Source organism: Opisthocomus hoazin, chromosome 3 (assembly GCF_030867145.1).
Source record: "Opisthocomus hoazin isolate bOpiHoa1 chromosome 3, bOpiHoa1.hap1, whole genome shotgun sequence".
NCBI lineage: Eukaryota > Metazoa > Chordata > Aves > Opisthocomiformes > Opisthocomidae > Opisthocomus > Opisthocomus hoazin.
In genome coordinates, this window is record NC_134416.1 from 35,162,526 (window position 1) to 35,176,555 (window position 14,030).

General features: G+C 37.0%; 1 protein-coding gene across 3 annotated transcripts in view; it reads right to left on the reverse strand.

Moving 5' to 3' along the window:
- Positions 1-14,030, reverse strand: part of ZC2HC1A (zinc finger C2HC-type containing 1A) — a 41,832-nt gene that overhangs the window by 8,197 nt on the left and 19,605 nt on the right. Inside the window, exons 5-8 of one of the 3 annotated variants that reach the window (XM_075415966.1) lie at positions 12,283-12,431; positions 11,173-11,275; positions 10,134-10,242; positions 3,947-4,066 (exon numbers count right to left, since the gene is read on the reverse strand). In XM_075415966.1, the coding sequence (XP_075272081.1) occupies positions 3,947-4,066; positions 10,134-10,242; positions 11,173-11,275; positions 12,283-12,431 (481 nt within the window). Of the gene's footprint in view, positions 1-3,946; positions 4,067-10,133; positions 10,243-11,172; positions 11,293-12,282; positions 12,432-14,030 lie in introns of all 3 variants that reach the window. The other 2 variants (XM_075415968.1, XM_075415967.1) reach the window with 2 other exon arrangements.

Here is a 14,030-nt window from a genome sequence, read left to right on the forward strand (position 1 = left end):
CCCATGTGAACCTCATGAGGTTCAACAAGGCCAAGTGCAAGGTCCTGCACCTGGGTCAGAGCAACCCCCAGTATCAATACAGGCTGGGTGGAGAATGGATTGAGAGCAGCCCTGCCAAGAAGGACTTAGGGGTAATGGTGAATGAAAAGCTGGACATGACCCAGCAGTGTGCGCTCGCAGCCCAGAATGTCACCTGTATCCTGGGCTGCATCAAGAGAAGCATGGCCAGCAGGTTGAGGGATGGGATTCTGCCCCTCTACTCTGGTGTGATCCCACCCAGAGTACTGCATCCAGCTCTGAAGTCCCCAACATAAGAAGGACATGGTTCAGAGAATGGCCACAAAAATGATCAGTGGGATGGAACACCTATCCTATGAGAAAAGGCTGAGAGAGTTTGGGCTGTTCAGCCTAGAGAGGAGAAGGCTCCCGGGAGACCTTATTGTGGTCTTTCAGTACCTGAATGGGGCTTATAAGAAAGATGGGGACAAACTCTTTAGCAAGGCCTGTAGTGATAGGACAAGGAGTAATTGTTTTAAACTAAAAGAGGGTAGATCTAGACTGGATATAAGGAAGAAATTATTTTACAGTGAGAGAGGTGGTAGATGCTCCATCCCTGGAAACATTCAAGGTCAGGTTGGACAGGGCTCTGAGCAACCTGATCTAGGTGCTCATCGCAGGGGTGCTGAACTAGATGACCTTTAAAGGTCCTTTCCAACCCAAACTATTATGATTCTATGAAATGGTATGGACCATCACGGATCAGGGACAATCAGACAATGATGCAAAGAACAGAACTATGCCTCAAATCCTGTTCAGACAACTCCAAGTAATACATTTGAAAAAATTGTTTCAAATTACTGACTCAGTTTTCTGTGTATTTTCCACTTGGGACGAACATACTACTTTTTTCAGAACTAACAGCATTAATTTCTTAAACCGAAGTCTCTTCAAGGTGTACTTTGAGTCAATCGTTTTTGAATATAATGCTAGAATCACAGAATCACAGAATGGTCGGGATTGGAAGGGACCTCTGTGGGTCATCTAATCCAACCACCCTGCCAAAGCAGGGTCACCTAGAGCAGGCGAATATCTAGAAGTCCTAGATATTTGAAAGAAATTTACATGAAAAGTTGTCGACTATTCTTTCCTGTATTTCAACTGTTCCCTTCTCTAAACTATGTATAATGCACCCTTATTTCACTAGGTACTTTGAAAATTCACCTGATGCTTTAAAACTAGTTGTATACTAGAGAAGTTTCCCAGAAATCAGTGTCTTAAAAACATGATTTGTATGTTGTCTAGTACAGCCTACGGGCCACTGACTGAAACAAGGAAAAAAAACTCAAACAAACAAAATATTGAAAAGCCACACTGAAAGTGCACTGTCCACCCTGTCTATTGAGGGAGGCAGAGTCCCACGAAAAGATAAACTGTCACTCATTAAAGGTTTAACAGAATGTCTTAATTCTGAAATGTTTAAACCTAGCATTCTGCACAATTTCTGTAATTTTTTTTCTGAATTAGTTTTCTAAAAATGCAGAAAAAAAACTTTAATATGAGTCTTACAATTAACTGCAATGTTTTCTGCCATTTTGATGAGTAAATCAACAGAAGTAGCAGGCTGCCACTGTTTGCAACTTTATTCATCCCAGATCTAGACACATAATTAGAATCAGGCTTTATGTATGTTTGATGACAAATCTTGAAATTGCATCCTGAAGTTGCAATCTGATCTCTAGAGACAGATGTGTCCCAATGAAGTCAGACATTCTTGATTATCTCAACTTTTGTCACCACAGCTTGGTCTCTTCCGATCTGTCCAACCTCTGCCACTTCTATCTACTTGTCCATTTCTGTTGCTTTCTCTGTTTGGTTTTTTTTGTTTGTTTTGTTTTTGAAAAGGTATATAAATCCCTGTTCTAATCTGAGTCAGGTGAAGTATTAATGGAGCCTGACAGCAGATGAGGCTGTGTACCAATGCGACCTTGAAGTATCAACACCCGGACATAACTTTAAAGATGTTTATTACCCACTCTGAATTTCAAAAAAAGACAAAATTGAAGGGGACCTCCCTTCCTAAAGCAGCTCACGTTGGACTACACTGCTTGCAAAATGAAAAACTGAAAGATACTTGTAAAAGAAGCTTGCCTTTTACTATTTATGCATTCACAATTTGGTTGGATTTTGATAAGAAATGCTGAAATATCAAGCTTGCTTCCTAGACAGGGCGTTTTCCGATATTCTTGACAGCTATCACTGTCACCCACAACAGCTCATAGTTCTGTGCAAAATCATAAATGAGTTCCTTATGACTAATAGCATCCATGCCAAAGTCCAGAAACCTTTGCCATAAACTGCAACCATACACATTGCTACACAGGATTTAACAACAGCTAGTAGTTATTCACATTTTTTCAGTGCTGTTGGCATGCAACACATCGAATAACCTGATATATCTGAAGGGTGGGTGTCAGGAGGACGGGGCCAGACTCTTTTCAGTGGTGCCCATCGACAGGACAAGGGGCAAAGGGCACAAACTGAAGCACAGGAAGTTCCATCTGAACATGAGGAAGAACTTCTTCCCTCTGAGGGTGACGGAGCACTGGAACAGGCTGCCCAGGGAGGCTGTGGAGTCTCCTTCTCTGGAGATATTCAAGACCCGCCTGGACAAGGTCCTCTGCGGCCCGCTGTAGGTGACCCTGCTTCGGCGGGAAGGTTGGACTAGATGACCCACAGAGGTCCCTTCCAACCCCTACCATTCTGTGATTCTGTGAACCTCCCGCAAGGAAGGCAGATTTAATCCACGAACCCAGTGGACGTTTGAATAAGAACAACAGTGATGTTATGAAGAGCAGAATAAGTGCCTATTCTCTTACAGAAGTTCTCTCAAGAACAAAAATCAAATCACTGCTCTATGGGAAGCGGCTATTATAAGCACGTTCAGTAACTCGTTAAGCCAAATTTTCAATATGTTAGTTATGTGTCATAAAATGAAAAACTGACCTAATTTTTGATGGTTGACAGGACTTATAACTCTAACCAAACATGTAAAGCAACAAAAACAACAAAAATTGTCTATAAAGAGCTTCCCCCCTCCTCATTCCTTTTGCTTCTTCAAATAGAAACCCAAGTTCAAATATTCTGGCCCTGTCTCAAAGATACTTCAGCTTTCATTACAACACTATAACAAAGAGAGATTTAGACACATTTATATTTAAAGCATTACATTCCATTTATGTGCCACATAATCCATTACTAATTTCTCTTTTGCACCATGTTTTAAGGTATTGTTTATGAAGTATCAGCCCATTTGAATTTGGCATCTTCCAAATTACATCAAAGGGTTAACTACAATATAGTATCTTTTCCCTTTTAAAAGACTGGAACACCCTTTCTTCCAAACTTAGATCTTGGACTCACTGAATAGTCAGAAGTCTTTATATAAATTGGACTTCATAACAGACTTTGTCTCTCATTACAAAGTCTGCCTTGCTTACATTCTTGGACCACCACAGCTATCTTACAGAAGAAGACAGATAAATATTTGACTTTTAAGAGAATAAAAATACTTTGTCACAAAACATTTGCCTGTAAGGTAGATATTTGTACAGTTACCAGGCTTAGATGCTTACTCCAGCTTTACATCATGCAAATTCAGTTTTATCTCAGGTTTACAAAGATAGAAGTTCTTTACTCTTAGTCCACAGGTAGTCAGTGACAGAAGAAATTAAATCCGAGAAAAGTCTTTACCCTTCCTGTCCTACTATGAAGCTGTTTACCTAGCATGAAACAGATAATTATACTAATTATATTATATACTCTTCTACCACAGCATTTATACTGAAGACATACTGGGCAGCAGATACCTGTCAAGGTCACATTTTTCCAGTGCTTTGGAAGAACATTTCTGAAAAACAGATAAGTCACGTTGATTTGTGATACTTACTTCTTTACAGGCAACAACTCATTTGGTCTTTTGATGGTACTGTCTGTTTTTGTATCAGTGTCATAAAACCTTTGCACATCTCTTCCAGTTCGCAGTGGTGGGCCTAACTTGTCCATCTTACTATTAAAATATATAAAGGGGTACTCATAAGGAGACTGCTAGATTGCTATTTAAGTTAATGCAAAAAAAAAAATATTAAGTACTAATAATTAAATATTTCTATTCCCAAAGACTTTCCATTGATTAAAACAAAAAATATGTACAAATCAGACTTTAATAATCCAGCAAACAAAAGGGTGGTTCTTAGAGAAGAGGATTTCATAGACTTGTGTTTGCATTAGGTTCCCAATGTGTATCTATCTTTTTTTTTAAAAAAACAAAAAGCTAATGCTAGTTCTCCTCACATTCTGCACAATGCACTCACATTTGGCCTTTTTTTCTATTAAGAATAGCTTTTATAATGTTAAATTTGTCACATCAAGAAAAGGGGGCTCATAATTACAAGTCATAGTAACTTTATTAAGATGTTAGAAAGTAACAGAGATATAAGTACAAGCCTCCTTAACTTTAAAATTTGCAAGAAGGAAAATTTTTCCTTTTTAACATTTTTTATTGTAAAGGCTGAACATTGTGCTCAGAGAGAATAACATGCCTTCCATTCTCTTTTCTTTTATGGAGATGGGAAAAAAAAGAGAAAAGCCTGAAAGAAAAACAACTTTATTTTAACACCAAACAACCCACCCACAATAGACAGCACTATACACACAGGTAATGCTTTATACTTTTTTACTATTACATATAACATTTAAAAAAAAAAGAGTACAAAAATAAATTTTTTGAAAAATTAATTAAACAAAGGACCTCTCAAAGTAAAACATACCACCATCTCTCCCTCCCACACATCATCATAAGCAGAACTGTAGCTTTTGAGAAATTACAACTTATATTAGAAAAATTAGGTCTTCAAGTAGTTCTACATTTTTATAATCTTAAACCATACAGTAAAACTTGCAAAAAGCCCAATATATCTCCATTCCTACCTTAAAAACGTAAAAGAAGTTTCCTCTCAAAAAAAGCCTAGTAACTTAAGCCTTAACTGGAAAATGATGACACTGAGTATTTTTATTTATCTTTCTGAAATTAAGGAACTATAAACAAACAAAGAAATAAACAAAGCAAAATTGATGGATATGTCTGGGTAGCTGAAGCTTAGCTCTTTTGCAAGCTTCCCACCCCTAAATGGAAGCCATAAGGAAAAAACAAACAAGCAAAACTAACGAAACACATCCTCATGCAGAGGAAAATAATTTCTTAAAATTACTGTGCAGTTTTCTGATTCTTGTCATACAATGTTAATAAACTACAATGCCAGGAAAATTACTAAACAGCTAAATGCTGTCAAGGAGGCATATTAGTTTCAATATAGCTTTTAACATATATATAAAAGTCTCTTGTGTGTCTTGAACACCCATATCATACTACTTTTTATACTCCTTCTATAGTAACATTGCATTAAAAGACACAAAACCTATAAAGTTTGCAACATCATTTGTTTTTTGGGGAAGCTTCTGGTGTGAACCTTGCAATCCACATTACATCTCTAAAGCATCAAAAGAAATCTCCCCATAAGGAACAAAAATTCAACAATGCTAAATGATATTCATTCATTATAAAGTCAGCAGGGAACACTGAGATTTTAGTCTTGACAATTTAGCCCCAAATAATGCAGGCTGTAAGATAAGTTCCCCTAGAGTTCCTCTTCTCACTCCTCCTCCCAAACAGATGTTCTAGTTCAAACTAATTAACTCAGGAAATTCTTAATCAATCCATGTTTGACCAAATACACACTCTTTACATATTTCCCAAGGACTGAGAAGGAAGACTGAGGTCTCTGACACTGCAAGACACAAGCTCCAACCTACCATGATTTTCTTAGCTCTTTGTTGAAGGTTCAACATTTTATCAACATAATCTGTGAACTCCAGGCACCTACAGCATAGAATACCGAAGACAATAACATAGAAGCAGTCATGACACTGCAAAAAATCCAAACTACAGTATTCTTCCACACTTGCACAAAAACCTCAAAGCTGACAGCCCTTCCATGTACTAACAAAAAAAAAGCACAATCGTAGGAATCTTCTGCAACGCAAAGACCACCAAAACAACTTATTTACCTTGATTTCATTGAACAAAGCTGCATAAGTTATAGTCTTAAGGAAAGGAACAAGCTATTTTTAAAACATAATGTTTTTAAAGGCTACACATGCTGTATGGTAAATATTTAAGTGGAATTAAAAATTTACTGATAGTGGTTAGGTGTGCCGTTCATACTGCATTTCAGCTGTAAGACAGTACTTATGTGTCACTAACAGACATGATTCCCACGAGGCATAACTTTGATCAGCTTAACATTAAATAGTATGTTTTATCCCCAAAATAAAATAAAAATGACAAAGTAATTTATAAGGGTTCCTTTATCATAACAAAAAAACATCCCATAATTTTCCAAGTCCCAATAAAAAAAAAATACTGTTCATAAATGAAACATGCATAGACTATTAACCTGTACCCCTGCAAAAGACCCCTGGCTGGCCACAAACAGTGGAGTCAAGTGCTGCTAAGCAACACAGTTTGCATGTGGGGGTGGAGTTAGCCTGTTTGTTTAGCCTTCGGATAGGAAGAACCACCTACCCATTTTTTTTCTGCTGAAGATCTGATTACTTCCGACAACTTACTACAACTTCCCTACTCCTTGAGAAATGTAAGACAGTGGTAAACTCTGTACTTTTACAAAATATGTATCAAACGTAGGATCTGAACATGATTCACTATTAAAATATAAGCCTAACTACAATTTATGTAGAATTAATTTTCCTCTCACAGTTCTTCAACATGAAAAAGATGAAATCCTATTTTCACGCAAGTGAATGAAGATTTTCCTACTGACTACAATACAGAGTCACACCCTCTTGCACTCTCGCTTGCTCCCCTATGACTCGGAAATGATGCCCTTATGCTACACTTTGATTAATACTTATAACTCGCTGGTGCTCTTACTCTGTCCAGGCATAAAAAGAAAACTCACAGCAGAACTCAGTTAACACATCCTGATCTATGTGTACAAAGTAAGGCTCACTGACACTAACCTGGCTTATGCTGATGATGCTGTGCTGTGCTTTCAGAGTAGCCCTTTACTTGGGGAACAGAAGAGAAGAATTTAAATTAAAAAAAATAAATAGTATAGCAAAAATTACTTAAAATAAGGGGCTTCATAAAATTTGATTGCATTTCTGCTCATACAAAATAAAAATTTACACTGCAATATTGAAGTTGAACTTTATATGAAATGAAGTTCAAGAATCTTTCCTTTACAGACTTAAACACCTTGGAGACCCAGCTCGTTTTAGCCTTCACCTTTAACACAAAAGCACCAACACCTTCATGTGCCTGTCACAATAGTTTCAGGCAGCAGTTCAAGAGTGCCACCTAAAGAGCACAAGGGAAACTGCATGCCTATATATTTCAGCTTCTGGCTGTTACATTTGCCAGCAGACAGTAGTTTCTTGCCCCTTCGCACAACCGTCACAGAGAACAGGTACCATGATTCTGCAGAGAGAAGCAGTGTCTGATTAAACTGCCCCCCTCCAATTTATGTATAATTCATCCTTGATATTGCACAATATAATTGTAATTCTACTATTAAGCCTCACTACCTCTCTGCCAAAGTTGGAATTACAACAATCTAGGCAAAAATAGGAAGTTTCACTTAATTAATATGTAAAAAAAAAATCAACAAAAAAAATAGAGTTTGACTTAGGGCAAAGTGCCAGAGCTTGTTTCTTACAGCAAAAACTGGAATTTAACCTGGTCAAAAAAGTGTGTAGGCTCTTAAATGTTTGCCAAGAATAAAATAAAAGAAATAATCATGTGGTCTCTTAACATTCCATTTGAAAGACTGCCCTTAAAACAATACAGGTGCAACACTGCTTGGTAATCAGTTCACTAACAACTGAGAAGGAAGAGCAGGACATCTTACAGCATGAGCTCTGCCTCACTTAGGTACAACAGACCCCAGATCTCATGCCATGGCTTGTTGTTTGACTGGTACCCCGATACTAAGACTGAGATGATTAAGGCCAAAATCGTTACTAGTGACCAATCTGAGGCACCCCACTCTTCCATGTTGTAACTGCTCCTACACCTGTAATTCCTCACAAACAATTTCTCAGAAATGAACACAAAGCAGCCAAAACAAAAAGAAAGAATTGCTAGGTGTCAGGCAGAACACTGAGGAAAAAGACACATTTCATAGCCATCTGTGAGATGACTGGTTAGTATGACCAGCAAGAAATCATAAGGGCTGGCTGGCACAGACAAGAAGAGAACAGAAGTTTTTTAGAGCAGAGAAGCAAGGACTGCAGGCAGAAACACATACATCACATTTGTACTCTTAAAAACTGGAAATTGTGTAGGCAATCAAGTGAGGTTATGAGCCAAGCTAACACTTACTGCCCATCAGCAGAGATCATTATCTGAGAGCTAGGCCAACCAGGAGTCATCTATTTGTGGTTAACAGCATGTGTGAACAGAGAGAACCTGTGCAAATGGCTCTCCATCTATTAACTGCTATTTGACTTGGTCACATCACAGTTCTTCCTTCAGGCTTCAGAAGGGGAAAGGGAAGACTACAGAATACAAAGTAGCAAGTCCAGTGAGCAACTGACTGGTAAAATTAAACAGAACTTCCTAACTAAGAAGTGAAGACCAAAACATGTGCCCTCTCACAAACCAATACAGACTGCAATTAGAAGCTCTATCAACAGGAAAAACCCTTTCCCAGACAGCTGGGATTCACCACTGGGGTCAAAAACATGCCTTCAAATTATCTCAGCTGACTTTTTTTACTGTTGTTTGCAGATCTACTTGTTTGTCACTTATCAGGAGGTGTTAATTCAACTTCTGAAAACGGAGAAATGTGATATTAAATTCAGTCAGTGAATAGCAGAGGGTGGGATTTTCTGACAGTTGAAGCATAGATGCTTACAAACAGTTGTGAAGCTGACCTGCAGACTACTAGGACAAAGGTGAGGGGGAATAACAAAAAAAAAATTCTGACAAAAATTTCTGATTTCACGGACTTCGCCTCCAGCCTGCGTTTGAAAGACTTAGTATGAGTGGGTAGAGCAAGGAGGAACAGAACTGCATCCTCATGCTACACGGTGTTAGGAGGGAGGTATGACAGAGCTGTAATTCATATTTGTGGGTAACTTGTAGGACTTAAGACCAATACACTAAAAATCACTAGTAATAAAGCTGTCCACCCTCATGGGTTCTCTCAGAATGTCCTTTTTCTTCCTCACAAACTGAAGCTGTTGTTTCCCTCCACTTTTTATAGCCTTCCTCCAATCTGATACTCATTTTTATAGCAATAAGTCTTCTTCAATCACCAATGATATAACTGCAATCATTTTGTCATATTTTTTAAGTTTTCTCTCAGTGCTGCTTGGTGCTCCTCAAACTTCTCTAAAATTGCACTACTTTTCTTCATTCCCTTCCATACATTTCTTCTTTGAGATAATGTGCACTGACTCCTCTCCCAGCAAAATAACAGTAACATCCTTGATCACACCAGCACTTTCATTGAACTCTAGTGATCTACACCTACCACTTCTTGTTGCTGGTTTCCATTGCCTTATTTGTGCTCATTCATTTGTTGTCTCTTGAGTATTTTTAGACAGGAAAGGGAAGAGGGAAAGTATCCATCCTTTCGTTCTAAGAGGGAAGATACTGTCACAATTGGCTTATGGCCTGTGGCAGAGGCCTCTTGCTTTTAATTCCACGAATTGCAGGAAATTACGCCTAAAGTTTTCTCCTTTTTTAAGTTTCTTCACTTTTACAAGAAAAAAAAATTGTAGCTCCAACCACTTTTGCATATTCTATAGCTTTTAAATGTATTTTATATCTATTTTTGTCACTTTACCTCCTTTGCTGTTTTTTTTTACCATTAGAAAATGCATCTATGCCTACTCCAATGTTCCTTAAACGTTGTGTTTATAAATAAAGGATAAATTCACTTCTGAACCTTACAGAAAAAAATGCAAGTGAAACAGACCAAAGACTTGTAGAACCAGCACAATATAAATATGAAATAAAGCATAAATGACAACACTAAATGGAAACCTACCCTGTTTGTTGGTTCACCATTCCCAATGAGTTTTTATGAGCTGGGGATAATGTCTGAATTTTGCCCCCACTGGATCCAGATGAAGATAGTGCTTTACTTGAAGAGGCACCTTGCAGTTAAAAGCAAGTATGGAAATGTAAGCAAACATATGATTTTTTCTGTTGGAATGATACAGTTCATTATATATATTTTTAAATAGTATAACACAAACCAAGAGATTTAGAAATATCAACTTAGGAACAAGTGTCAAAATACTAGGAAAAAGCAAGTATGTTTCCAGAAATTTACAGAAAATATGCAATTGAGACATAACATTTCATTCCAATAAAAAACATTGGATCTCAATATCTTTCTTCAGAAAGAAAAAAGGAAAGAAGTTTAGAATGTCAAGGTATGTACAAACAGAACATGTTTGATATCTCATGATGTCTGAAATCAGAATAAGACCAGTGTTTGCATAATTATAATATACATGGCTTGACTATGTATTTTCACCAATTCATGATCATATTCAGCATACAAATTAGTTACAGAATTAAGCAAAAGAAAAATCTCAGGTGAGAAATCAGTATTAGATACAATTATGCATTACTTCACAGAATGATTTTGCAGCAGGTTCAATCCAGCAAAAAAACCCTAATTTGACCCGATATATAAAACACAAGAGAATCCTCTGTGCTTAAGAGTCTTGTTGGATAGATACCAGTTGGTACCTCTTCCAACTTTACTTTAAACGAGCTTTTACAAATCACTATATCAGTTTCAGCAATAAAGTACATAGCCATCATATATGTAAGTCAAAAAAAATCAGGTCACAAAAAACATTGATAAAAAAAATGGTATTATGAAAAACAGATGTAAACTTATCCACTCATGTAACACTGAGCTCCTTCTATGAATTTTTTGTATGTTGTCAGTTTAAATCACTGGGCAATGTTGTAGAAATTCTTCCAGCTATCAAAATTATACTACTTTCACTGCATAGTTTGCGAAGTAATATTTAGAAAGGAAATGAATATTCATAATATTTATTTCATACCTACAAGAGTTTTGCTAACTCCACTGGGCTGCGGTAAGCGGGATGATGATGATGATGGTGTTGATCCTACAGAAGGCATCTTCTTCACTGCAGCAGGTTTGTACTGTAACAAAATACAACCTAGAAATTTAAGCAATTAAATCAAACTATCTATATAACATGATAGGTAGTTATCTCAGGGACTGTGGGAAAACAGACTATGATTACCTATTAGTTAAACTGTTTCTGGTACAGGATCATGCAAATGGTTTCCGCTAGTCTGCTTTCGTATACATACACATAATACCAGTAGGAAAGTTTATCTAACTTTGCTCCGTGTTTTTTTTCATTTAACTGTATGTCTTTGTGTATTTTCCATTTTTCTACAGCTTTTCTCATCTTTTTTTCACAGCTGTCTCATGAGATTAACATTATCACCTCATTACCAGCTAATTTTAAAAAGAACACACAAGCCCAGGATCATTATTGCCTTTCAAACCTTACTGTCACCTGCGTGCTCTGGACCAGTCCCAGCACTAATTCAGAACACAATACAATAATCACTAAGTCACTGCTTGCATCTGCTGAACTCTTCACAGCTTCCAGAAAAAAGAGCATTACCACCAAATGAATACACACATACACTTTAATCATTCTTTTCCATCATAAGTTAACTACTGAAGCTCTTACCTTAATACATCTGAATTCCTGTAAGCCTCTAAATAGCCAAAATACTGCTGTCAGTGGTCCTGTAGTCATGTGCCTTTGTTTGTCCACTTAAGGAACAGTCTTGAATTGGATTCAGAATACTTGCACAACAGAAATTCAACTTTCTTTGCAAACACTGCATCTCTGCTTCCTCCTGCTACCCCGACCTGTCATTTTCACAAATCTCTGAATTACACTTATGCCTGTTTTTTGGCTTTGCAACTGCTGCCATCTGATTGGATCTCTGCAACTCTAGTAAGAAAGCAAAAACCTCTTCCACGCTTAGTGTCTAATTTCAGTCTAATGCAAATAATAACATTACAGAATAAAACAGTTAATTCTATTTAAGAGCAACACACTATTTAACAAGCTTGATTTGATGTCGAATGCAAGTTACAAGTTAAGAAAAATGTTGTAGTTCACCTGTGTTCGAGAAGGAAGCTTCCCTTTGGTATCAGCTGCCAACTTCCCTTTATTAGTAATGCGTGCTGCTTGTTCCTTACAGAAATTGATGTGTCTGTCAGCTGCATTTTCATTAAATCTCCTCTGACAATATGGACACTGAATGTAATCTTAAAAACATAAAAACCTAACTTAATATTGTGTTTCAAAAAAATAAAGTCTTTTAAAGTCTTTTGAAGACCAGCCTCAGCCCCATCCCCAGAGAAAATTCAGGCCTCTTGAATGTGAAAATAATATACAGATTGCTGGGGAAAAGAATATTGCCCACATGTAACAAAAAGATGTTTCTTGTTTGATGGATAAGAATGGGAAGAGTGGTTGAGGAACAGAAATAATCTACACAAAATCAGAAACACTTTGAGAGATGCTATTCAGCAGAGGTGTCCAAAGAGGTATATGGACATGGCAGGGATATCAGCTGGAAGGAAGTGGAGAAGAAGAGGAGAGAGGAGGCTAAACAAAAAAGTCACAAACAGAGTTCAGTTTGTTCAAGATATGAAAACACATTAGAGACTTTCCCATACAAATAGCAAAAGACAACACGTTTCCTCTGACAATTTTGAAAGGACTGAGAAATGCTAACTGCAATACTGGAAATCATAGTTAAAAAAAAAATTCAGAAATTCAACAAAAAAAAGAATCAGAGGAAATTCAGTCAAAATCAGGAGATAGCTACAGACAGACAAAACAGCGTAATTGGCGGCTGTATTATTTTTCAAGATTAATTTAGTCACATTACAAACAGTACTACTTGCATGAAATATTATTACTAACATTGGGGAAAAAAAACAGAAAGGTTATGTAAATGTTCAAAATACCAAAAGATCCCTCATCTGTATGCTGGAAATGTACCTCTTAAAATACTCTGCCCTTGGAAAGTAAACTGTTTGGACTGCAGTTTCAGATGGACATTTTAGTCTAGAAATATGGATGCTGAATTCCCCACATTACAGTATTCAAAACCATGTAAACATCAACTTCGTAAGAGCTGGACACCGGTAAAGCAGGTTAAATTAGTATGTTCCTAGGTGATTTTAAAAATGTAGCAAAGAAAATGAGGAGAGATTCAGCAGTCACTGCCTCCAAGATTATAGTTAGATATTACGCAATCCAAAATAAGATTTGAATTACACGTTAGTACTCTGGTTTAAGTAGCTAAAATTAACAAACAATTCTGAGTAAGTCACCTGATGCAGTGGCCACCAAACCATGAACTGTGACCCAAGAACTGTGAGCAAACAACACAGGAAGAACACACGAATGCTTCACAGAAGTGACAGCATGGTAATCTCATCTGCCAGAAACAATGGATTTTTATTTATTTATTATACATAAATACCACTACTGTCAGAATACTCAAACATAAACTATACCTTAAGAGACAGAAACTCAGAAGAAAAAGAACTATAACATCTCTAGGTCAAACCAAAACAGGCCAAATCAAAGTTAAAAAAAAGAAAAAAGCAAACTAATTTAAAAAAACAGCTATGGAAGCCCCTAGATAATAAGAAAAGACATTTCTACATGGGGCACAGCTCAGTTCCAACAGACGACTTTCAAAGTCCACTAAAATAAATGGATCAGACTGTAGAGGATTAACGTATGCTCTTTTAAGAATCAGGGATTGTACCTTCATCCTTCTGTAAAATGCTTAGCACCTGTCAGTCACCTGGCTGTAAGGAAGTACTGTTCATAATGTCCAGAACAAC